The sequence below is a fragment of the Ischnura elegans genome, chromosome 4 (assembly GCF_921293095.1).
Source record: "Ischnura elegans chromosome 4, ioIscEleg1.1, whole genome shotgun sequence".
Classification (NCBI taxonomy): Eukaryota; Metazoa; Arthropoda; class Insecta; order Odonata; family Coenagrionidae; genus Ischnura; species Ischnura elegans.
This window is the reverse complement of record NC_060249.1, coordinates 50,428,928-50,453,925: the sequence shown is the minus strand read 5'-3', so window position 1 is coordinate 50,453,925 and position 24,998 is coordinate 50,428,928. Positions and strand designations below refer to the sequence as shown.

General features: G+C 39.9%; 1 protein-coding gene across 2 annotated transcripts in view; it reads left to right on the top strand.

Annotated features, from left to right (window-relative positions):
- The window catches only part of LOC124157424 (NFX1-type zinc finger-containing protein 1-like), a 79,117-nt gene that overhangs the window by 49,189 nt on the left and 4,930 nt on the right, over positions 1-24,998 (top strand). For both annotated transcript variants that reach the window (XM_046532122.1, XM_046532123.1), the window contains exons 7-10: positions 3,227-3,386; positions 11,331-11,439; positions 15,250-15,473; positions 22,234-22,499. In XM_046532122.1, coding sequence (XP_046388078.1) covers positions 3,227-3,386; positions 11,331-11,439; positions 15,250-15,473; positions 22,234-22,499 — 759 coding nt within the window. The remainder of the gene's footprint in view (positions 1-3,226; positions 3,387-11,330; positions 11,440-15,249; positions 15,474-22,233; positions 22,500-24,998) is intronic.

Sequence of the window (24,998 nt, the reverse complement as noted above, 5' to 3'; positions counted from 1 at the left end):
CGAAACTGAAGCCTCAAAATTAAGGGGGGGGACTATAGTCAGAGAAATATGGTATATGGGTGAAATATGCTCACTTTTCAGCCATTGCACAACTTTTAATGCTTATGCCAGTCCTTCATTTTCATTTGGCTATAAAATTTATGCTAGTTCGTGACCTAAATGATTCAGTTGATTAATTAGTTATGGTATGGAAGTGACCATTTTCATCATTCAATTATTTTCATTTCAATTATCATCATTGTTGAGAGATGAAAGAATTGAAGAAGGACATCACTGTGTACAATATTTGACTGCTTATATTAGAGGTGACTATTTTGAGTAGTTTTTTACTCTACCCTACATTGTTGGATCCATAGGTGTAACAAAAAGGTCTACATCTTAATAAGCCATTTAACCCTTTCGAGACCGCGGAGTTTTCGTCTTAGCTTGACTGCTGTACCGAGCCCCAAGAGACTCTTCTTTCTCGTGGTACGGAGCATTTTTGGAGGGCATTCGTTAAGAAGGGTCTCGCTGAACCTTTTTCGACCCCTCCACGGTGGGACTCCGCATTATCTCGACTCCGAGAGTAGTTGTGCTCCCTCCTTTCCGGGTTTACGACCATACCTGCGGCATTGGTTCGCGGTCAACTTATGTATTGCTTATATGTATTTAGCAAATGGATAATTGTTGCTTGCACGTAAATTACAGACACAGAATATAATTCCTCATTTTTATCTGAGCATTGTCAAATTTTAAACGAAGTTCTAAGGCCATTATCAAAGCATTTAACGCAGCAACAATTTCCATGTTGATTTTTATACATAACTCGAGATATAAGTTAATATTTGTCGTAGAATTTCGTTTTAAAATTGTAAACGCTGCTCAAAAGACAAACAATTCAATTCTTAGTTTATATTTCTTGAGAAATGAACAAATAATTATTTCGAAAATTGACTCTATAAACAATTGTATGACCGCTGTCCCTTACCGCTGAGAGTGGTTATAAAAGACGAAGGGTCCGGGTACCTGCTCCCGGATTCGGAGGGTTAATCCTAAACCCCGAAGCGTTGGGTCCCGAGACAAAGGCGACATAAACCCACGACCGTCCTGAAAGGGGGAGAGCTAGAAAACGTATATATACGGGTTTCGTTTTCTTGACCGGGAAAATCTCACACGTACATATACGCCCGTGGTCTCCCGGGTCAGGAAACGTCCACACGTATATATACGTGTACGGTAGGGAAAAGGTTAATACCACACCATAGCCGCTCTCATTGGGCACGTCCGTTCCATTCCGAGTCCAACCAGAGAGAGGGGGAATCATCCCCCAAGCTATCCCATGCGTTACAAATAAAAACAAAACAATACCAATATTCCCCAATATAGCAGACAGAGCATCACTAAGGGGGCAATACAAATACAACAGAAACAACAAATACATTACATACATTATATTAATTCTTATGTTATTGTTTGCATACAAACTAGTTTTCTTTCAAGGTCGAGAACGCAGGGGTTGGGGGCCTTAAGGGATTCAAACCGCCCCCAAAAGGTTTCAAAGCTACAGTTAAACTGTGCTTCCCCACCCAAAATGCATCCTTTTATCCAAAACACCCCCAAAAATAATTCTGACTTCAGCCTTGTCTTTTATGCTGTGCTCTCTTTTATCCTTAATATATATTTTGGGGAGTTTATCTTTGCACCATTCCAAAATAGGCTTTGGTTAATTAACATAGATGAGTTATGTTTAATTGGAATTAAAAAATAAGAATTGGGAGTTTTAAAATATTTCTTAACCTATTGCATGATGAAATAATATTTAGATCTGTGAAATTCGCGATATCATTTTGCATTTTTTGCGATTTTAGGTGAATTTGCGAAAAAAACATATAATGGGTCATAATCTATAAAAGCCTAAGCCTTAGTTGTTTAACGCTGCTGATGTTCATTTGCTGTATCTCATTACGATTCCAAGGTAAATTGGCTTGTTTAGTCTCGCGCATAATGCATTTTTCCGCCAGAATTTGCCGTTTAATTTATCACAGCCTCTCTCTTCGATTCCCACGTAACAATCCTGAAATATATAGAATGCTGCACTTTCTCACCTGAAGAATGAGATATTTTGAATTAAAAAGTGCTGAAAGAAATTCAACACGGCCGTGGAAGAGCAGAAATACAAGCTCACGCACCTGGCATACGTCAATGGTGAGCAGTTATTTCCGTGACTTATTGCGACGCATTAGAGAGAGTTATTGGATAACTTGTTGCAGGAAAACCTTGAATGTGAGTCTAATATAACAATTCTGTTGACTTAAAGATGGCTGCTGGCTGGGAACGGGCCGCCGTACACAGCACGGCCCACAGCGTGGCAGAGAGTTGTCTCGTCTGAAAGCAGCCTGAATTTCAAGGCATCATGACGTAAACGGCGGCCGGCGAAAAGTCATTTCGTCAGAAAGGGGCCTCAATGTAGCACTGCCTGTATTTCACGCCATAGACGGTGCACTGCCGGGCCGGATTGAAATGGGTGCCGTGGTGACCATGGCGGCCATCAATGATGCTGTGCTGTCAACTGCACGATTTGATTCGTTTAAAGACATCCATAGACACCTTAGGTTATTTGAAAGTACGAAGCGCTAGCAGTTAGGGGAAGGGAAGGAAGGAACAGAAAGGATAGGAGGAGAGGGGGTTCTCCTTATTACCGGACAAATCTTTAGATATTTGGCTCTCCACACGACAGCTATCATTTGAACACACAGTCACTCAGTCAAATAAAGTATAGGAGCTTGTTGTTGCTACTATTGAAGCATTTTTAAAGGATTCTTTTGGTGTAGAGAAAATTGACAATCCAAAAATTCTGGAACGGCTCTCAAAGTCTACACATATAAGGTAGAGGGGATTTGCCATTTGTTGATCGTATTCGCCAAGACTACATACTTGAACCATTCATATACCTTGAACCAATATAACTTGAACCATTTCTTCCATTTAGTTTTATCAGTAATTTTGTACAATCGAAATTGTGTTAAATGTTATGCAAAATGCTTAATAGGAGTATAAGTATTCATGGAATGTGTACCATAAAATAATAAAATGCCTATAAACGTGGGAAAATTGTAGCATTATAATAACACCACCAAAATTTTCTATAACACTTAAATCATATGGTTTTAAAACAATTTTTTAGCAAAAAATAAAACCACTTTCACGGACCTCTAATAATATTGTACACACGCATTTCTTCTGGCAGATCCCCATCCAGTGGAGCTTATGCTGAGGTGCAAAGAGCTATGTGGAAAAATCTTAGAGTGTGGACATAAATGCAAAGGTACCTGTGTCCAGTGCATGCAAGGAAGAATCCACATAACCTGCCCTGAAAATTGTGAAAAGAAGCTTCTTTGTGGGCACAAGTGAGTGACTGCTATTTTTTAGAGCTGGCTAAGAATTCCCTGCCTTCTTTTGCTACATATTTTCATTTTTCTAAAATCTCAAATCATAAAAATTTTGTAATAGACCTTGAGGTTGTAAATATTTGAAAGTCCAAAGGTGGACTGAAAATAATTGAAGAAAATCCGGTGGAGAAGCGTGTGTATTTTGGAAAACGCCTCGGATTGTCTGCTAGCACTTGACAGTAGGAGTGGGGGTAAAGTGAGCTACCTGATGAGAATAAGAAGTTGGATGAAACCGAGTATCAGATGGGCGTGCCGCTGAAATGGCATTTGGTAGATAAGAATGTATGCATCAGACAGAAATTCATCGTAGCAGTGTAAATGCCGAGATGGCATGCAATCATTTTTCGCGAGGTAGTGTGTCCCCTTAGAATATTTGAAAGAGATGTTAGTTGAATCAACTAATTGCCCAATTGTTTCCATAAAATTAAAGTATTCCACTAATCAGCTAAATTCCTGTTTGAATCTTTTAAAAGAAATCAAAATTACTCCCCAATATCTTGTGTTACCTGCTGCATAGGCAACCGAGTCAAAAATTCCTACATTCATCGTTTAGTATTCGAGGTATTCGAAATTCGAATATTCGAGCAATGATTTAATATTCGAATTCGATGTTGGAGTTCAAGAAATCTGTTATTCGACCCATCTCTAATTTTTCCTATTTTCATTTCCAAACACAAGTGTAATAGTTTAGGACCTGAGCATGTAAAGATGTTTTTTTTTAAAAACAACTCAAAAGCCTATAGAAATGATTTTTAATTTATAAGAATATGAAAATCTAAAAAGCATTCCTTTGATTGTATGTTCCCAGAATAAACTTGAATAATCACTTTGTTTAATAGCAGGAATTTGAAAATGCATTTGGATCCAAAACTATCCGATCCGAAAGATCCTCTGAAAATCAAGGATCCGATCCGAGTCCGGATCCGAAAAAATCCTGGATCTGTCCATCCCTAAAAAAAATGCTTCGTCAGCAATAAATATGTCCTTAGAACTGATTTTCATAAGCCATTTAAGAGTGCTTCCCAGACTCATTGAGAGCTTTCTCTGCCAGTTCGTGATCATTTTAGCGGCGATAACATGGTTATACTCGTATTATTAATGCTCCATGTAAGGCCTGGTTTTGTAATCCACACATCCGTGCCTGTGTGATCATGGATACTGAAAAGTGGTTTGCAGGAATGCTTCAAAACCACTGCTAGATGTTGGAAACTACACTATCAGGCACCACGCCACGTAGTCGCGTCTAGCAACTTCTGCGCAACGTGTATCCAAGATCAAGGACTGCGGTCACACACTGCGAGGCTTGGATAACAGGAATACGGAACTCCCATGAATGCAGCTAGTGCGTGATCGCATCTGTTTTACGTAGGGGATTTGTAACGCAAATAATAATCCAGGTGTATTGTAGAATTAATGTTGTAATTCCAATGATTTTTCATCTGATTTTTCCAACAAAGATTAAGGAAAAATTGAGCAAGAGTGGAAATCATGCATGGATAATCCGCAACCCGTTTAAACCACAGCCGGATAATCGGTAGTCTGCTGTACTTACAGTGCGGCCGGCGAGAGTTGTCCGATGACAGATAAAAGGGAGGGGTGAAGAACCCTCCGCCAGCACGGTTTGCAGCCAATCGCTGTCCTCCAAACGCACCTCACACCCTCGCCTAGTCATACAACATTGTCTCATGCATTAATAACCACCGAAAAAAGCCTGAACCACCAAAACAAGCCCTTTCTTCGAACCACAAAACAATGGATTCTTCCATGGCCCGTATGGATTCTTCCTTTGGGTCCTTCACTAATGATCCCTTCCGGCTCCTTTCCTCACGGAACCCTTTTGTTTACAAGCAACATGGGTGTTTCCTTTGCTTACCTGGCAACCTTGCCCCCTACCCCTTCTAACTGTCATCGGACAACTCTCGGCGGCTGGACTGTAATTGTGTCCTCTGTCTTCTTCATGCAATGATCCATGGCCGTCGAAAACCTTTTTTGCCTCTTCCTCCAAAGAAAATCAACACTGCTTCACATCACGTTAGGACATCGCTACAATCATATGACAGAGACCGACCTGGAGAATAAAGCACTCAATTGAAATAACGTCTAGATCAATGGGAAAATGTTGACTTTCATTGCTTAAGTGCAAATATTTTTTATTTTTGAGAATTTATCCAAGATTGCGGCAAAGACAAAAATTTCTCCTAGTTTCGAGATGATATTGAAATAAAATTTGAAAATGGATCAAGATTTACTTACTACTGAGTCATATTCTAGATAATTAAGAGAGGCAAATTTTGGCTTTCATCTCCTAGTGCACACATTGTATCTGCCGTAGTCAAAAGAAGTTATCCAAAATGGCGGCAAGTGAAAAAAAAAATGCTTCTCAGAATCTATGCATTGCAATTCTGTAAAATATCTCAAACAGCTGTCAAAAGAATGCAAAAGTACATAGCTCTAGATTTCATATCTTTGAGCGTGAAAATATTGGGACATTGTGTAATTCTACGAAAATCCGCATTAACATTTTTTGCTATTCACCGCGAGCCGCGAGTTAGGGTCGGCGGAAACACACCAAAATGAAGGTTATGGTTACAATTAATAATGATGATTCCGATTAGCGTATTCAGTGGAAGTCTCTGATTGGCCCTCCAATGCTTCGAATATTAAATTATTCATATGAAAATAAAGATTTAACTGGAAAAATAGGTTATTGAGAGGTGAATTTCACTCAATCATGCCAAAATTTCTATTTGTTAATCGGGAGTTTTCGTAAAAGAGTTGGCATTTGGCCCGACCAATAGCATTTGTTCGTTAAACGGAGTTCTTTATTTAGCGGGTGTTTGTTAAGGTGAGGTTTTACTATATTACCAAGATGGTAAAATAGTAATCAACCATAGGTTAGCGAACGAGGACTCAGCACCGTGAGTAATCATCTGTAAAATAATTTGTAAAAGTAGAGTTACTGTGCTGATAGTGGAAATCCTATCATAATGAATCTTCAATGTCTCTTCTTCGTACTCTCCAAAATTCCTAATGATTCAAAATTTCACATTATATCAGGAAAACTTTGATGCACTTCTGAGCAATACCTGAAATTAATGGAAACTAATGGCTTAACTTAATGCGGGTTACCCTCATGGGCTATGTACTATGCGAGCACAATTAAAAAATGCCATTTTTTACACCAGATGCTTGGAATCTCTTGCCATTGTTTAAAAGCTCCTTTATAGGACTCCTACATCAAAAATAATATTCCGTTCCCAATTTTGTGAATCAGCACATGCATCCTCGCTAATGTGCTTCTTTTATCGTAGGCATATGAACCGCCCAGGGTTATTTTTTTTTGGAGGAACTGAAGATTTGTACATTAAGTAAAATATTTATATCATTGCAATCCCTCTCCAGAAAACCCTCTGACTACAGTATGGCCAGCAAGAGTTGTCAGATGACAGCCAAAAACGAGGGGTGGAGAACCCTCCAGCAGCACAGATTGCAGCCAATCACTGCCCCCAAAATGCACCTCACACCCTCGCCTAATCATACAATAGTTGTCGCACGGCCATCTTTAAACAGGCCGGAGTGACCGATGTGGCAACGTCGCGCGCCCGTCATCTAGGAGGCCTGCTGGATTGCTCTCACGTGCAACCAAGTCTATTGTTTCGACATAGAATATCGGCAAAAGAAATCGCTTTACGGCAAGGAAATCCACTAAAAAACTGCTCTTTTACTTACCACGGGATAATCGTGCATCCATTGCTGATTGTAAAGATGGAGCAGACAGGAATGATACAAATTAGTCATGTATAAATCAGATGATTTTATTGAAATATAGTCACAGAATTGAAAGCAAGCATAATTGTAGAGTATTTTATCATATTGGAAGTGTGTCTAGCGACATCCAACCTGTTATTCCTCACTTTAGTATAATTATTTAGAAATATATTTGTCAGAGCTCAAATAAATCTTGCAAAAAAATAACTGTTTGGTACATTGCACTGAAAACAGCTGCCTTCATAATTTCCTCTTAAAATGTAGCCTCATACAGTGAGTCCTCGTTTTACGTCACCCCGTTTAACGTCATTTCGCGATAACGTCACGAAAATTTTACGACCGTAATTCGTTTATCGTCCCTTCGCTTCGCGATAACGTCACGTATTTTAAATTTCGCGCGAGAAAAAAGGCGAAGTGGCAGGCGTTACAGGTTGTTTGTTTCGTGGGTGGTAATACGGTTAGTCTATTCAAAGTGTAAAACGGTGTGTATATTGTTAATTGCGATTACGGTTTCGGCAAATTTTAGCATCAGAGACATTTCCACGAAAATGTCCAAGAGAACAATGTTCAAAATAATTTTGGTTCCTGTTACTGCGACGATGTTTCAGCGATGATGATGCCCAGGCGACGCCCGCCCGCCTCAATTCGCAATTAAAAACCATCTCTTCGATTTCATAATCCCAGTTTGCCCGCCCTCGCTCATTTCCGCCATTTTGATTTCGCTCCTGACCGGTCCGAAAAGAAATTCTCGTAGCGAGGGTAGGGCCTATGGACCGGAGCACCGGATCCCCGGTCTGTAGCATTCATTGGACGGGCGAAGCCGAAAAGCAAATGCGGGAAGGTACAAAAATGGAGAAGGAATTACGTCACTGCTGCTATTGTCGTCGATGAAGACAGGAACTCGTATTTATGCCACAGTTTGGCATTCCCATCGTAAAAAATGCCCCAGAAAATACGCTAAAATTTTTTCGCATAGGAATTGTGAGGTCTAGGAACCGATATTCAATTTTTACATTGTTTTTATGGGATATTATGCTTCGATTAACGTCATTTCGTTTATCTTCACATTTTTCAGGAACGGTAGGTGACGTTAAACGAGGACTCACTGTACTTGGGTTCTGTTAGAGTCATCATAATGGCCAATGCATGAAGACCAACACTTATTACAGAAATACAAGGCGAAATAAGTCCGACATTGTCTAAGGTCGTTTTACACGGTACACGGAATTGTGCAGGTCAGAGCTGCATTAATTTCTAAAATGGCGTGGAATTGCTTGAATGCATGAATGAAATTAGAACATGGGCTATTTTGCCGTCTCGCGTCCACGCATTCTTGCATGTGTTCTAGCAATTCACCGCTTACACGACGCTATTTTGATTGCGCCTTCGCACGTACGTCAGATTGCGCAATTCTGTGTACCGTGTAAAATGGCCTATGCACATATATCACAGGTTAAGTGCTGCAATGCCTTCCTGATAGCATACCCACAAACGTAATTGGGTCCCGAATATTCCTCGGCAGTAGTTAATATTGGTTTGCTCATAATTTCCAGGAGGTCGAACTGATTGAGTATGAGCTCATCATCTTCCAACACTTCAACTTACAAATAAATAACTTACCTTCAACTACAGCTAAGATGATAGGTTAAAAAATGAATCTTCTAACGTCATCTCCTGCAAAAATAGGGTTTAGAGGAATAAAATTAACTTCAAACGAGTCACGTTGAGTATCTTCACCACGAGTCCACTGTTGTAGTTTGATAAACAAATAATGAACAGGCCTCCTCCGCGTTGTTGCCAAATATCATTCCTCCGGCCTGTTTAAAGACGACCGTGGTTGTCGCATGCGTATGAAGCTAAGAAACAAGCCTGAAAAACCAAAACAAGCCCTTCCTTCAAATCATCAAAACAAGGGATTGTTCCTTTGGGTCCTTCAAGGTTGTCGTCCCTTCCTTCCGGCTCCTTTCTTCACGGAAGCATTTTGTTTACAAGTAATGTGGGAATTACCGTTTATTGCCTGGCAACCTTACCCCATACGGCGAAGCAGGCCATTCTGGCTGTCATCAGACAATTCTCGGCAGCCGGACTATGTAGAGGGGTGAACTCAACGCACCCGATCCTTTCAGCATGATCCAAGACAGAGGGCTGATGGGGTCTCAGCATTCTGCAGAAGAGAGCGATTGAAAAACTTATATCATCCCGTCGACTGGATGCGTCCAATCACGTGACAACGGAGAGTTAGGGTGTGGGTAAGGGGTGGAGCTTACTCGCTTGTATTCAGTCCCAGCGGCATAGTAGTGTCAGGTGGTTTGCACGAGTGCATTATGTCTGGGAAATGTAAATATTTGGGTCTTAATACCAAAATTAAAATTATAGACAGTGCAAAAGTAGCTGGACTTTAAAAGACTGATATAGGGAGGCGGTTTGGTTTCTCGACATTTAAGTTGTTCACAATATTAAAGAAAGACAAAATAGGGAACGAAATAGGAACACCTAGAAGCCAAAAGAATTTGTGGCATGGGACCACAAATGGAATCTGAACAACTCAAGTGGTTTTGTCAACAGAGGTCTACAGGACTGCCCATAAACGGTTTGATGTTAAAGACAAAAGCTAACTTCATTTTCAGTGGGGAGAAATACTGTATAAGCGTGTGTAAGAGGCGCACACGTGTAAGAGGCGCACCCTTATTTTGAGCATCGAAGCTATGAAGAAAAAAAATTTTGCGGCATTTTTTTATCCTATCGTGCGGTGTTGCAGACTTAATGCCTGGAATTTGAAGTTATCGAAATTTCCTCTTTCAGTTCTATTTGAAAGAGGAAATTTTGATAACTGCGGCGGTACTAGCGGCATAAGAGGGAGTAGAAAGAGTTCCGATCCTCTCTTCGCATACGCCATTGCTCTACGTTGCTTGTCCTACTCACGAACAATTTTGTTTAAAAGCTCTCGTAGGAGTATTGCAATAGAATTGCAGCCGTGGAAAATTTTAAGGCAAAACACGACAGGCACATAACATGAACCTTCCCAAGAGATTGGACAACAATCGGGGTAATCTCAGCGCCATAGGATAATAACCACGTCGTAGATTTAAGGCCCCTTGCACACACACCGATTTTGGACGGCCGGTAAAATATCGGCCGTCCACATTCCAATAGTGAACAATGGGAGAGCATTGGAGCTTGCACACGTACCGAACACGCGACGGCACCGGCAAAATGCCGGTCAGCTGCCGGCCATTGTCACTGTGGATCGCCGTCGCCGGCTCAAAAACATAGCAACTTATCGTTTGACCGGTAAAAATCCGGCGTGTGTGCAAGCATCGCTTCGCCGGTAAAATATCGGCCGATATTTTACCGGCCGTCCAAATTCGGTGTGTACAAGGGGCCGTTTTTTTCCTTTCCGGGACTCACGCGCTTATACGGTATCTTCGACCACCAAATCATACCATATTTCAGTGAACCTTTTGGCAAAATTTCCAAGTGATTTACTGGTTAATTTTACTGATTTACATTTTAAAACTCGGCAAAACTGATATTGTTGGCATGATGTATTCGCAAAATTATCCATAAATATCCACCGCATACCAAGCATATTGAGACTAGTTACGCTGTTTTTACAGCTTTATTTGACAATCAAAAAATACAAGAACGGGAATCGAATCACCGAAACTGGGGAATTAATATTTTATGAAAATCACCAGTTTCTTTTTTTTTAATATGTTGATACTCAACTAGATTGTGCCTGATAATGATTCTTATGCTGTTTTACTTCATTAAATACTGCAGAAACAAAATAAAAACTATGAATACAAACGGTTATGGGACTTTGGTCGGTTTATTCACAACGAGCGCTCGGTTTTGCGAGTAATTTCCGAGGGATTATGAGCACTCGTAAAACCGGGCTTCTACTATTTGTGCTTTTCATGCCTAATTGAGCTAAATCCTTTAAATCATATACTAGGTATGTATTCACAAACATATCCAGTGTTGGTGAATTTCTTGATGCATAATCACACCTTGAATAGGCTAAGGGCAGTTACCTTTTGTTATATAAGTTACAGTCTGTTTACATGAGAATGCTAACTATCAATTGTTCCATGGTATTCAACTGAAAGTTATTCAAATTTTATTTTCCAGGTGTACAGCTCCTTGCTCCCAACCTTGCCCTCCCTGCAAAGAGCAATGCCATTTTCGTTGTGATCACTCTCAGTGTAAGAACAATTGTGGAAAATGCTCTCCCTGTCAGGTGGGTTATGAAATATAGGCTCATGCTGCTCTTGTGTTCTATTCAATCTTTTATGAAGAATTCATTCACTTCTATGCTCATTTTTTCTTGCTTCTATGCAATTTTGGTAGAAATATACGATCACTCTCAAACTGCTATTCCAAAATCTTAATTAATGTTAAGTACAATGTTGTCTTTGGCTTTTTTTGATATGCTTTATTCTTACTCCTGTGGCCATTGGAAACCAAGATGATCTTTGGCCCCACCATTCAAGGGCCTCTACACTCTACGATCTCTTGCCATATCCAGTTGGGTTCCCATCTTCCTCATATCTTTCTTAACTTCGACATTCTTGTGCATTCTTGGTCTTCCTGACAGTCTTGTACCTCCTGGTTTCCCTTTAACTACTTGTTTTGTCATTGTCTCTGCACATCTTCTTTGGACGTGGCCCAGCCATCTTAATCTCCTGCTTCTAATGTGATTCCCACGATGTTTGACCCTTTTTTTTTTTAATTCTCCATGTCTCTCCTTCTTTAACCCTTTTAGTGCGGCGTGCTGATATATCGGCTTTTACCGCTCGGCTGAAAAGTGCGGTGCGCCGATATATCGGCATTTACGTTATTGTTGTTAAAATTGAGGACATTGAAATAAAAAAAAACTTATATATCAGTGAACGTATAAAAATGTTGTGATTATTGTCCAATTTAATCTCATTAATTAAAAAAACCGCTTAAAGATATCTAAAAAATTAACTATACAATGTTTTATTTTCCTAGTTGCAACGTTTTATTAAAATACCCTCTGCATTTTTCGACTTTACCTCGGGAAGAAGGATAGCACTAAAAGGGTTAAAGGGACCAAATATTCTTTGCTCAACTTTGTTCTAAAATTTTATGAGCTTCTTTTGTGTTTGTTTTTGTAAAAGTCCACATTTCATGACCATATGTTGGTATCAACAGCACTATTGTTTTTATGTATCCTTTTTTTCTTTATGACAAGAGTTTATTTTTAAATAGGTTGATCTTCACCTTAGGTCACCCTAGGTCAGAATATAGATTTTGACGAATTTTGCACAATATCTTTAATAACTTTGATCGGAGTCTTGTTTTTGATTAAATTTTGTTAGAAATACAGTCGGATCCGGATTTAAGGTCTTCGCATTTAACGTTTTTCCGCATTTAGCGTTTATTTTTTTGGGTCCCGATTCATTCCCTATTAGGACAATGTAAAAATTATCCGTATTTAGTGTTTCCGCATTTTGCGTTTTTCCGCATTTATGGTCGTAAAAATTTGTCCCGCTCAAGATTTTTTTGCCCGATTTAACGTTTTTTCATGGCGGTTCATCCAAATCTTCGAATTTATGCTCATCAACAAGAACAGTCTCATGAAAGCTTACCAAGAGTCGATAGAATCTACCGGGGAACGCTTCTTCAACTGCTTTCTTCCGCGCTGCGACGCCTGCGACCTTCAACTCGCAAGCTGGGTGATTTGTCTTCTCGTAATGTTTCGCTCCCCTTCTGATCCAAACACCAGGCACTTTTTGTATCAGATCCGATCTAATGGAGCAAAGTCATCCTTTAATAACCTCGAACTACCTTATCCTTCACTTCTTGAACTTGACTTCGATGATACGTGACGACTGATGACACGAGTTATCCTCCGAGGGCCGCTACAATAATGGTTTTCTCGTTATGTTTTCAATTGATGGCTTGTGCCCTTTTCAACTCTTCTACCTACGGGCAGTCGATTATTAGCCCAATATTTTTTCAGTCGGCTACTTTCTCTTTTCAAAAGAGGAGGCCCAATATCAATTGCGCAGTTCACTAGAAGATTCTTTCTATAATCCATTCCAAGGTCAGTTTCCACGGAGGAACAGCGAAAGAACCGAGGAAGTGTTTCCCCTGTCGTGATCGTGAGTGATAGCATTCTTTCCCTACGGAACAACATTATTTTACATCGTAATTTAGATATCCCGGAGCCAATTTACCGACATGCGGCTGGTTGATATCGATGTCGATTCAAAAATATCTATCTGGTGCTAATTAATGTCAAAAGATAATGACAATCGGAGTTTTGACGAACTATCACGGTCCATTACTCAAAATAAATCGCTCATGCTGGAAAAAAATCACCGCATACTCACGGTAGAATAGATGAGCGCGGAAAAATACGAAAATCCGGCAGGTATCCCTTGATGGTTGACTTCGACATCATAACCCTGACGAAATTGCCAAACTCCAGAGGCACTGACAATTTTTCGGATGAAATCCAGTTCTGTTGAATATTAAACCTTTTCACTTAACAGAGTTTAGCTAATCGTCATTCAAGGTCCAACCAAATTTTATTAAAAGCTGCCGAGAAACAAGGCGAGTCGGAGTCAAGGTGATCAGCGCGCCGCGTAAGCAACTTCTCGCGGCTCCATTCGACCTGCATAAGGCCGCGGATATATGACAACGAATCTGGTGTTATCATCGAGTTGAATCACCATCGACTTGTACGCATACTAGAAATAAGATTCTACTTTTTTGGATGACCTCGAAATCCAAAATTTGCGCATAGGAGGCTTTTTAAAGGCTCATAAATCCCTTGTTTCGCCGAGGCAACAGAAAACGTTCAGTTGGCAAAATTCCAGAAAACCTCCGTTTTAGTAGATATTCGGTAGTTTATAATTCGAGATTAGCGATCATCTGCTGTCCCTTTATTTCACTCATCTTTAATGACGATTTTTTGAGTACCTACTTACACCTTTTCTTATTATATTAGAAATGCTATAGTCACCTACAGGTCACTTTTACAGAAAAAATTCTAAATTTCATCGAGATCACTGAATTATGCATAAAAATGGAATCACTAATGCGCACAGTAATGATCCGTGTGGGAATGCTTTTAAGTTGATGTTTATTAGAATTTTCTTAAAATATTTCATTAAAACAATTGTCATCCTCTCATTACTTATTTTTACTACCCATTTTTTTAGGCGATTCCTGAAAAGTATTATCCAACCTTCATAGGGCAGAGAACATTTCATTAAAGAATTTTTTGCTGCATTCAGCACCTTTTAGGTACTTGAAATAATATTTTTTATTCATAAAAAGCCATTCCAATCATTACAGACCCTAAAACCTGAAAAAAATGGCATGTCCTCATTTAGTGTTTGTCCGCATTTAGTGTTTTTTATTTTGTCCCCCCTGAAAAACCTTAAATCAGGATTCTACTGTATTTGTTCTGTAAACATTCCATTAAATTTACAAGATTGTGGAAAACTGATTCCATTGAAATAATTGCCTTTGAAAAATGTTATTTCTACTTATTTTTCCCAAAATTTTTATTGCTGCCTGATAGGGGCGCAGATAGGAATTGAGGCTAGGGGGGATTTTAGGCACAACTAATACTAGGGAGCTAGGGGGTATGCAATACCTACCAGGGGAAGCGGAAGATGCCGGGGGCCCTCCCTCAGAAAAAATTAAGATAAATGGTTCAAAATGGTGAGTTTTACGGCCTTCTTAGGGATATTTTTATAATTCTCACATTATTCTATAAGTAATATTAGTCCAATGAAGTGAAATGGATTAAACTTTTAAAATTCTCTGAGCTCTGGAGGGGGGTTTTACCCCCCAAAACCCGCCCTTGCTGTGCCACTGCTGTCTGGATATCTCTAGGGGGTCTCTTCCGCACTGGCTGGCAGCAAAAATCGTGAACTCCCACAGTCCAAGGGTTAACACTCAAATATGGTCCATTTATTCCAGCATCATTTTCAAGCTGACCTCCAAGCTATTCATTCATGCATTCGAGCTATTAGTTATGCATTCCATTAATATATCTCTGTTTTAGAAAAAATGTGGCTGGAGTTGTGAGCATCAAACTTGCAATAAAAACTGCTCCGACTTCTGTGACCGTCCTCCATGCAATGAGCCATGTACAAGAAAATTAGGCTGTGGACATGAATGCATTGGATTTTGTGGGGAAAGATGTCCAAATCTATGCCGAGTTTGCCATCCCAAAGAAGTGGAAGATGCTCTGGTCTCTCTAAATGCAACAGGAGATAAAAATTCAAGGTAATTTAGGGAATGGGTTAGCATGAAATAGTGATGTATGCATCTGTCGGGCTATTTCAGGTTTTGGTTGGTCCTCTTTTTGCCCCACGTGGGAAATAACTTTCATGTCCTTTGTGACAATACATTTCTTGGATCAAAGAATATGGTACGTGATTACAAACATTGAAGTAGCCATTTGTTTATGGGACTTCCAAATAAAAATTCCATCAAGTAACACAATTGAGAGCTGAATACCAGTGCTGCTCATAAACCCTGAGTTCATGTTTTCTGTAAGTAATCCTGGTTCCTTCTCACCTATCTACTTGAGTTACCATGTGTGAAGGAATTAATGAGCAGTTGCTTACTGCACTGTAAATAGCTGTGAAACGGTATGTAAGTGGTGGCCAAGATGTTTTTTGGTCATTTTTCTAGCTATGTCGTTAAAAAATTTTCTTCAACACCTTGCAATTAAAAGGATTATGCCAATCATACTTGTACCTTTTGAAAAAAAACAGGTAAGTAGGGCACTATAACACTTGGAGGATGTGAGTTTGGCACCACATACCTGGAAGGATAGTGTTAAGGCTTGAGGCATGGATAATAATTAAATATGAAATGCTCTCAAATTTCCTTTGGTTAGCTGCTTACTTTTATGTATGCCACTGGTGTCAGCACAGTGTACCTCGCATCATACACCACCCATATTCTCACAGAGCATGAATTTTGTTGGATGTATAATATTGTAAGCATCGCAAACAATTTGTATTTCATCATTGCACTTATGGTTTGCCATTTGTTTTTTTGTATATGTGCTGCCACCTATAGTAGAATAAAAAGTGTCAGTCGAGTGGTTGTTCTCACATAATGAAGTGTATTAGTTTGCATCCTATTTACCCTGTAGTTAATAGCCACTCAGGCAAAAAAATCTGTACGCTAAATAAGCTAAAGCTATACTCTAACTGCACTTAATATCTGGACTGGGAATGCAATTGAAACAATACAGCACAGTTGCCATAGTACAGTAAAGTACAGTTACCAAAGCACAGTCAGAGTGCAGTGGCCATAGCACGGTCAGAGTGCAGTGGCCATAGCACGGTCAGAGTGCAGTGGCCACAGCACAGTCAGAGTGCAGTGGCCATAGCACGGTCAGAGTGCAGTCGCCTCAGCACAGTCAGAGTGCAGTCACCACAGTACAGTCTAAGTGATTTCTTTGGGTCTTCTTCCGTTTTATACATGGCTCTATGAAAAATCACCAACATTCCAGCTGGCTTCATCAGATCCACTGAAGTAGCGATGCAGATTTGGCCAGACTGATATTTATGTCCAACCGAATCCTCTTTGACACTTCAATGAACACAAAGAAGCTGACTGGAAGTTTGACTAAATTTCATCCAAAGCCATGGATAAACTCTGAAGAAGACCCAAAAAACTAGCTGGAAAAGGGAATGATCTAAACCCTGTTTTGATATTGGATACAAATGACATGAAAGCCAATTCAGATATAAAATCATTTAATATAAAATGTAATATCTTACAATGAAATTCAATAATACATGGTGAATTTTACATGGTGTTTCATTTTACATAAATTCATGGTGTTACATTTCGCGGAGGTTTTCCGTAAAGTGGCCGAGTGGGACTTTAACGTATCATCCTCTGTTGGCCTACGGGCCTGCAGTGTCTCTCACCTGCCTACACCGTCTTTAGCTCACCGGTGCACTGTCGTGCGTGGAGTGAGGTAGTGTCCTTCAATCTGATACGCTATGGTGAGCAAAAACAAGTCACCAGCAATGGGGTCGGACGGGAGTCGATTCGCGGGTTCTGAGTAGTGAGGACGGAGGTCCACAGCAGCAAGTTCAACTCAAAAATCACTAAAATTTGAAAAATGATTTGTCGGCCTCCTAATAAACACAGAACGTTCGGAATAACACCAGGACCTTGACAATCCGATCCGGAACACAATTTTTGGGTTCTAAAGGGAGGTTATAAGGAGACACCAGTCGACAAAAACAAAGGACGATCGCCTTCACTACGAAAAACATCAAAAAATAACCCCAGATTTTCACTTTTCGAGATAAAAGGCACACAGAATAGTATAATTAGATAATATTGATATTCTACACTGGATATAAACACTTGGAAATGCACTGATAAGAAATAATAACGTATTATTGGAACACGATCGACAACTCGTCACATGTTCAAGCGTGAAACACAAAAATAACAAAAAATAAGGCATAGAATGTCACTGAAGGGGTGAAATATAAAGGAAAAGTAACTCCGAAACACTGATTAACCTCAATCAGGAGGGATTTTCAATAACACAGGGAATTATAACACAAAAACCAACTCGGTATAACTGAAAACTTAAGACACTCGTAATTGAAAGAAAAATGCACGTAGGGAAACGAAACTTTCACAGGAGCAGTAGAATGAATGGCACTAGAAGCACATAGAATCACAAGGTAGGCAAAGCCACCCCCTAAGATTGGTGGGACTTTGAAATTTCTCGGCAGCGGCTAGATTGAGGCAAACACTAAAAATGCCACAAAAAAAGCCAAAATTGGTTGGATCTTGAATATTTTCACAGTAGGGGACAGCGGGAACATTCACGGACGTTAATGACATAATCAGCGTCAGTTAATGATTTAGCCACTAAAACTGAGGTTATACGGGAGCGGCACATAGACACGTGTCCTGCTGTGGACCCCCGTCCTCACTCCACTAAATCTCTAAATGATGACTAGTTTAAGTCCAGCCCTGTCAGAGTGCAGTTTGAGCCATAGTACAGATCCAGTCCAGTTACCCAGCCCAGTAACAGTCCACTTTTAGCCACAGTACACTTCCAGTCATGTTTTCTAGCCCTGTCACAGTCCAGTTTGAGCTATAGTACAGTTCCAGTCCAGTTACCCAGCCCAGTCACAGTCCACTTTTTGCCACAGTACACTTCCAGTCATGTTTTCTAGCCCTGTCACAGTCCAGTTTGAGCTATAGTACAGTTCCAGTCATGTTACCCAGCCCAGTCACAGTGCAGTCTGAGCTCTAGCACAGTTCAAGCACAGTGATCCAGCACTGTTACAGTAGAGTTCTTCTCAAATTCTAGCTGCCATAGTACAGTCTAGTACAGAAGAGTGTACTGTGACTGTGCTAAACGCATAGTTTAGTCCAGTTACAGTGCAGATTTAGTGCAATCACAGCACAGATTTTTTTGCCTGAGCAGTGAAGGGCCATTGGAGAGTATTGATTCAGCAGAAAAATAACGACAAATTTAACCCTTTTGAGGCAATGGAATTCTCTCTTTAGCATGACTGCTCGACTGAGCCCCAAGAGACTATTCCATCTCCTCCGAACGGAGCAATTTTACAGGACATTCGTCAAGAAGGGTCTCGTGGATAATCATACACTTTTACCACCAACCTTTTTTGACCCTTCCTGGATGTGACTCCACATTATCTCGGACTCTGAGGGTAGTTGGTCTCCCTCCTTTCCGGGTTCATAACCCCACCAGGGGCATCGGTTCCTGGTCAACTTATGATTTGTCTATATGAATTAGCTACGTGGATAATTTTTGCTTGCATGTAAATTTTAGAATTCAAATTGGATTCCTCGGTATTTCGGTGAAATTTTGAACAAAGCTCTGCTGTCCAAATTAACAGATTTAACCCTCAAGAGTGCAGGAACATTTTTATATTTTTTGCACGCTGACTGTGGAATTTATCCTCAGTTTTCATTGCTACCTGGATATGTTGCACTTGGGCACTTTCTCTCACCATAAGGATCGCTAAGGGGCTTAACTCTACCAGACCAGCCCTCCTTCACTGGTAGGCAGCCAAAATCGTGAACTCCCGCAGCCCAAGGGTTAATGAATCAACAATTTCCATGTTGATGTTTGTACTGAAATTAAGATGTAAGTCAATATTTATGGTAGAATTTCATTTAAAAATTGTAAACAGTGTTCCAAAGACAAAGAATTCAATTTTTAGTTCATATTTATTGAGAAAAGAAGTAATGTTTATTTCATAGAATGACTGAATGAACAATTGTATATCTGCCATCCCTTAACGAGAGCAAGGAACCTGATATTTTCGGCATTTGTTCGCCTGCATAGGAAAATTTCTGATGGATTTTTTCGGCTTTCATCTCCCAGGTCAAGAATCGTACTGCTGAATATTTCTCATGTTAGTAGAAAAAGGGTTAAACTTGCTAACAAAATGAAGCAAACCTTTTCAAAGCTAAAGCTAATTGTTCTCTGGAGACTAAAAATGTTGTGATTGAGTCTCGAGAGCTGAGTCACAAGCGGAAATTGGAGTCAGACCACTTTCGGAGACAAAGTGAGATTAGTCTGAGTGACTTCAATCGTTGCCAGTGGACAAGCATATGTACTTTCCAATGCTTTTTGGAGTACTGAATTCAGAGTGTCAATTGTTTTGTGATTAAGGTGTTGGGGACAAAGATGCAGTGGTGTTGTCGGGATGTGTGATCCGGTGTGTTGTGTGGCCATATGGCTGGAGTTGTATACAGTGTAACCTCGATATAACGACACCCCACGGTGCACTTATAAACACTCGCTATATCGAATTGTCGCTTTACCGGAGGTGGAGCAAATAATAGCCAATATACCTGTTGCGAACAGATATACAGGAACAGGAGTGGTGCGGCGACAGATAAACATCTATCCGATAAACGTAAGCATAAATCCAGACGAAAGGCGATATTTTTTTGCATCACTATACCATTTTTCTGAACTGAAGGCGGCTGGGTGGAAAATAGAAAGTAGCCAATGGGAAGCGCTGCCCCTTCCACCTCTCCGTTCCCCTCCATCCCCTTCCCTTTTCCCCTACGCTCCCCTCCATCCGGCCGACACTCTCATAATACTCCTTTATTTTTATTTTCTTGCTTAGACGTGTTTGGTGTTTTTTTGGCCATGGTGACTGCCATCAAATGCTTTCTATTCACGCAACTCACGGACGTGCGGGTATGCTCCCGATTGCTTTCTGCCGCCCGAGGAACAAAAGAAGATGAAGCATTCGCGAATGCTAATGCCACAATATTATCACCAAAATTAACTACTTATTTATCAAACGGCAGTTTACCACATAAATTTGAGACTGAGCACTCCATTAACTTCATTTCTAACAGATCGCTAGCAATTACAGAGGTTAAGGAGTCTCGATGAAAGTTTTCCGGCGGTGAAACCCTCGCTATGGCGAGAGCCAACACCAAAAGGGTCTCATAAAAACGAATTTTTTAACACGCTTATTATAGGGTCAATTGACGGTGCGTCAATCTGTCGTTATAGCGGGGGTGTCACTATAGCCCGTACTCGCTTTAACGAGGTTCCACTGTAGTTAGAAATTAATTGGTAGAAAGTGCCACGTGTTATTGATCCTTCACCGTACTATGCCATAAATGCAACACTCTTGAGCAGTTACGCCAACTAAATGGGGCTTGAGGGGGCCAGAGCCCCCTTAACACATTGACTGGAGTCGAGTGGCTCCTGTCAAGCCACGCCGGTCATACTGACAGGCCTCCGAGCGACTGTTTCAAGTGGATTTCTGACCCTGGAGTGACCAGAATCTCTTGTTAACGTAAGGGCCATGATCATTGTGGCGTCAGAATATAAATATTTATTTTAAAGTGAAGTGCTAAATCACATTTAATGTTTTATGATCCGGGAATAGTTATCGGAATGAAAAACACTAATGGTGTCAGAGGACATATCTATTAAAAACATCATGGCGGTCAACGCGTTAAAAATTGGTTATGGTAGGTGAGGAAAAAATGTCAGGCTTTTCGATTTTCCCCGGAGTGTCTAGTTATCGAGATTTGAGTTTTCAGGGTTGATCATATGACTCTTCTTCTAAAGTGCTTAAAAAACTTTAAAACTCACAATTTATAAAGTTTCCTGGGGCAACACCTCAGGTATGGGTCTCCCAATATTTTTTATAAGTCGGCACTTCTGCTCTTGAGGCCATGTCTCATTATTCAAAACAATCTCGTTCTTCTCAGACTTGTCTTTTTCATTCAGTGGACACATTATTGAGATGATTCTCCGAGTCTCAAAGATCTCTCGGAGGCAGAGAATAGTCTTTGTCATATTGGACACAGTTCTGAGGTAAATCTCAAGACTTGCTCATCAGTGGACATCATTTGGATTAATCTCAAGATTTGGTCGTCAGCTTACGCAGTTTGAAATGGACAAATTCGGAAGAACTAAGCTTGATGGAGTGAAATTTTTCCATATTGAGAGAAACATGCAACTTGGTTGCTTGTTGAGATTCGCAATGAGGAACCAAATTGTACCTTGAAGATGTTGTAGTAGCATCAAAACCTTGCATCAGGAATAAAGTTTATAATCATGAAAAATGGTGTTTCTTTCAATATACTTTAAATTTTTTTTTCTATGAAATCATTTGAACAACTCCAAAAAACCTGCAGGCACAAACACAAAAAATTTTAAATTATTTATTTCATATTACAGAGAAAAAAACTATTTGGAGATAAAAATGCGTTTACACATTTTCAAATATGTATAGAACAAAAATATCAGTGTCATGTGGATGAAAGCAGAGCTTACTTTATGTCCACACCATCCTGCAGACTAGTTATTTTTCCCTCTGTTTGCATTTACTATTCCTAATGATTTATTTGAGGTCCATATGTATTTTTTAAATGTTTTTATCTTTATTTTGGTGGAGATGATCATTGTTTGCACCCTGGTCATGGGACTCGGTCGTTATAGGTGCTCATAATCAATGCTTTGTCTCTACTCCCCATGCAGGTTTATAATGTTGCCTGACTGTGGCCATGTGTTCGAGTCAACTTCATTGGAAAAGTCTCTCTGCATGACGGCTCATGTGGTGAAACTGCTTGCTTGTCCCTTGTGTCACGTGCCCATTCAGCGAGCTTATCGCTACAAAACTGCTGCCAAGAATCACTGGAATCGTGTAATGCAGGTGAAACAAATGGTGACTGGGAATCCACGGCAAGTCAGCAAAAAAGTGGAGAAGTTAGCGGTAAAACTGTGTAATCTTATGGATGTAGAAGGTAAGTCTTTCATTAACTTTTAAATAAGCTATGTGCTGTTGGATTTAAAAGTACAGTAAAAACCGCTAATAACGTGCCCCTCTAACTTGCGGTATTGAATATAATGTGGGTCTCTCCTTGTCCCCCAAAGTCATAAAATTGTGATTTTGTTGGTGTTGGTTGTTAACTGTTTGGCGAAATTTATCCAGACTTGCCAGCCGATATATAGCAATACCATGTTTAAGTGATGAATGCGGTCGGTAATTGTTGGGATTTCAACCGTAAATAATTTTCTCTGTTTACAATGTACGGAAGGCCGTTTATAGTCTCGTAAAATAGGAAGTTAAGAACACAGTTTGAGAACATCTGCTATAGAACAACTGCAGTGTAGCAGGGTGGGTTACAGACTGAATAGAACACAGCAGGTCACACAAGAACATACAGAAGCAGTGCTGCCAACCCTTGGAAGTGTTTTGGTTATGACATCTTTGCAGGTTTACAACACGACATCACCCCCTAACCAAAACACACTTCTGTCATCATGTCCCCAAATATTATTCCATCCTCAATTTTCATTATTAAGTGTAAGGATACCCTTGAAAATTTTCAATACCCAAGCAATGCTACTTCAACCTTGCACACCCCTATTTGAAATATTATCAAATAAATTTGAGGTAAAATTTAGTTTTTCAAGGACTTTTCCCCCAGAAGTTCATGCAATATTATGGGTTGCCGATTATGCTAGTCAAACTCCGTCTCCCTAGCCGTGGACCAGTTTTAACCAGATTTTACTGTATTGAGAAAAATTGATCTACATTACTTCTGCTTAGGGGGTGTAGGAAATCACTGATAATCAAGTTAACTTGATTTTGATTTAATTTTATGTCATCGGTTATTGATACTTCACCAAATTTAAAGGAGACTTCTGAAAATTTATGAATTACATCCAACACAAGAGGCATCTAGTGGTTATCTACGAGGTCTACGTAGGGGTTTATCCTTAATTCGCTTGGGTAGGAAGATGAGCTCAGGGGGTCTTGGCAAACAGAGATAGTTAGGGGTTTGGGTTCACTTGGAAGGCCTCCAATGGTATGGTATTTGGATGAGGCAAATGACAGCTTAGTTCATTTGCACTATGATGGAAGGATAGGTAAGGAAGGGTGGAGAGAAACCCAGCATCGACATTAGCCTTCTCTTATTGAAAGTTGCCAAGGGGACCACGGCTTAACGTCCCATCCAACGGACTGAGTGTTGCGCTTGAAATGTCTTTTACATTGCATTCAAGCAGGCATCAGGTCTCTGAAAATTCTCTGCCGCTATCGGGATTCGAACCTTAGTCCATGGGGTGGGAAGCCAACACTCTAGCCACCACACCAATCCGATCCCTCTGAAGGCCTCCAACAGGGAGGATTGGAGAGCAAGCAAATGGCGAGTTTTGGAATGGGGAGTTTGTAATTATTTTTATTTCAGCAAGATTTAGAGTACCATTTATGGGTAATACACACTATATTTCTCATCTTGATGTGGGTCCTAGCAAATTGCCATTGAAATCCTTGCAGTGCAATCTGCTGCAAAATTGTTATTTATTTATTTCATCGGATAATACCATTAACACTATTTTACAAAATTGAACTGATTAAGAAAGTAACAACAGCCTGAGAAAAAAAAACAAAAATCAAATGTATAACAAGTAATTATTACAAAAAAATATGCATGCAATAATTAAATGACTCAAGGCAAGTGTGGACCATCTCTGAAAACATCCCAACTTTTCTGCTGATTGAAGCTGGAGATTCATTAAAGAAATCCAAGTGTGTAGCAGCAGCGTCAAGCTGTGTGATTTGGTTGGGGAAAGAAGAGGAGAGTACATTTTTTTGAAAAAAAAGAGGAGATGATGATTTATTAATGACATTGGTACTATGGGCGCGATTTTAAATTCATTGCTCCACGTTTAAACACAGTGTTGACCGCTAGATGTCTTCTCTGATGGAGGTGGTTTGTAAACTGTCATTTTTGATTGTTATCCTACATCATCAAGAGTAATTGAAAGCAAGTCAACGTGATATTTTGCAAAATATGATGCAATTTTTTCATTACTTAGGTGAAGATTTGTCAGGATTACCAACAGTTTAAATCTCTACTCAGGGTGGAGAAAAATTGTCACAGAATTTAAACCTTAGATAGTATTAGGAACCAAAATTACCAATGATGTTTAGGTCAAATATGCACCCTTTTTATACTACAGGAACTTGTAGCCAAGCGCTCCAATAGGGTGGTTTCCTATTATTTTTTTTTTTTGCCTAAGTCGAAACATTATTACTCCTGGTGTATGTATTTCACGCTTTTAGATTTTTAAATGACGATATCTATTTTTTGCGATAAAATGAAAAGTGAAAATTTTCAAGCGCACGAAAACGCGACGGCTAAGTATGAATGCTGGGAAAAGCCCGTGTGACGTCATTCTGGTTCCCACTGCCGCAAGTGAGGTGACCTTGGGGCGAGGCTTTTTGCACTGATACA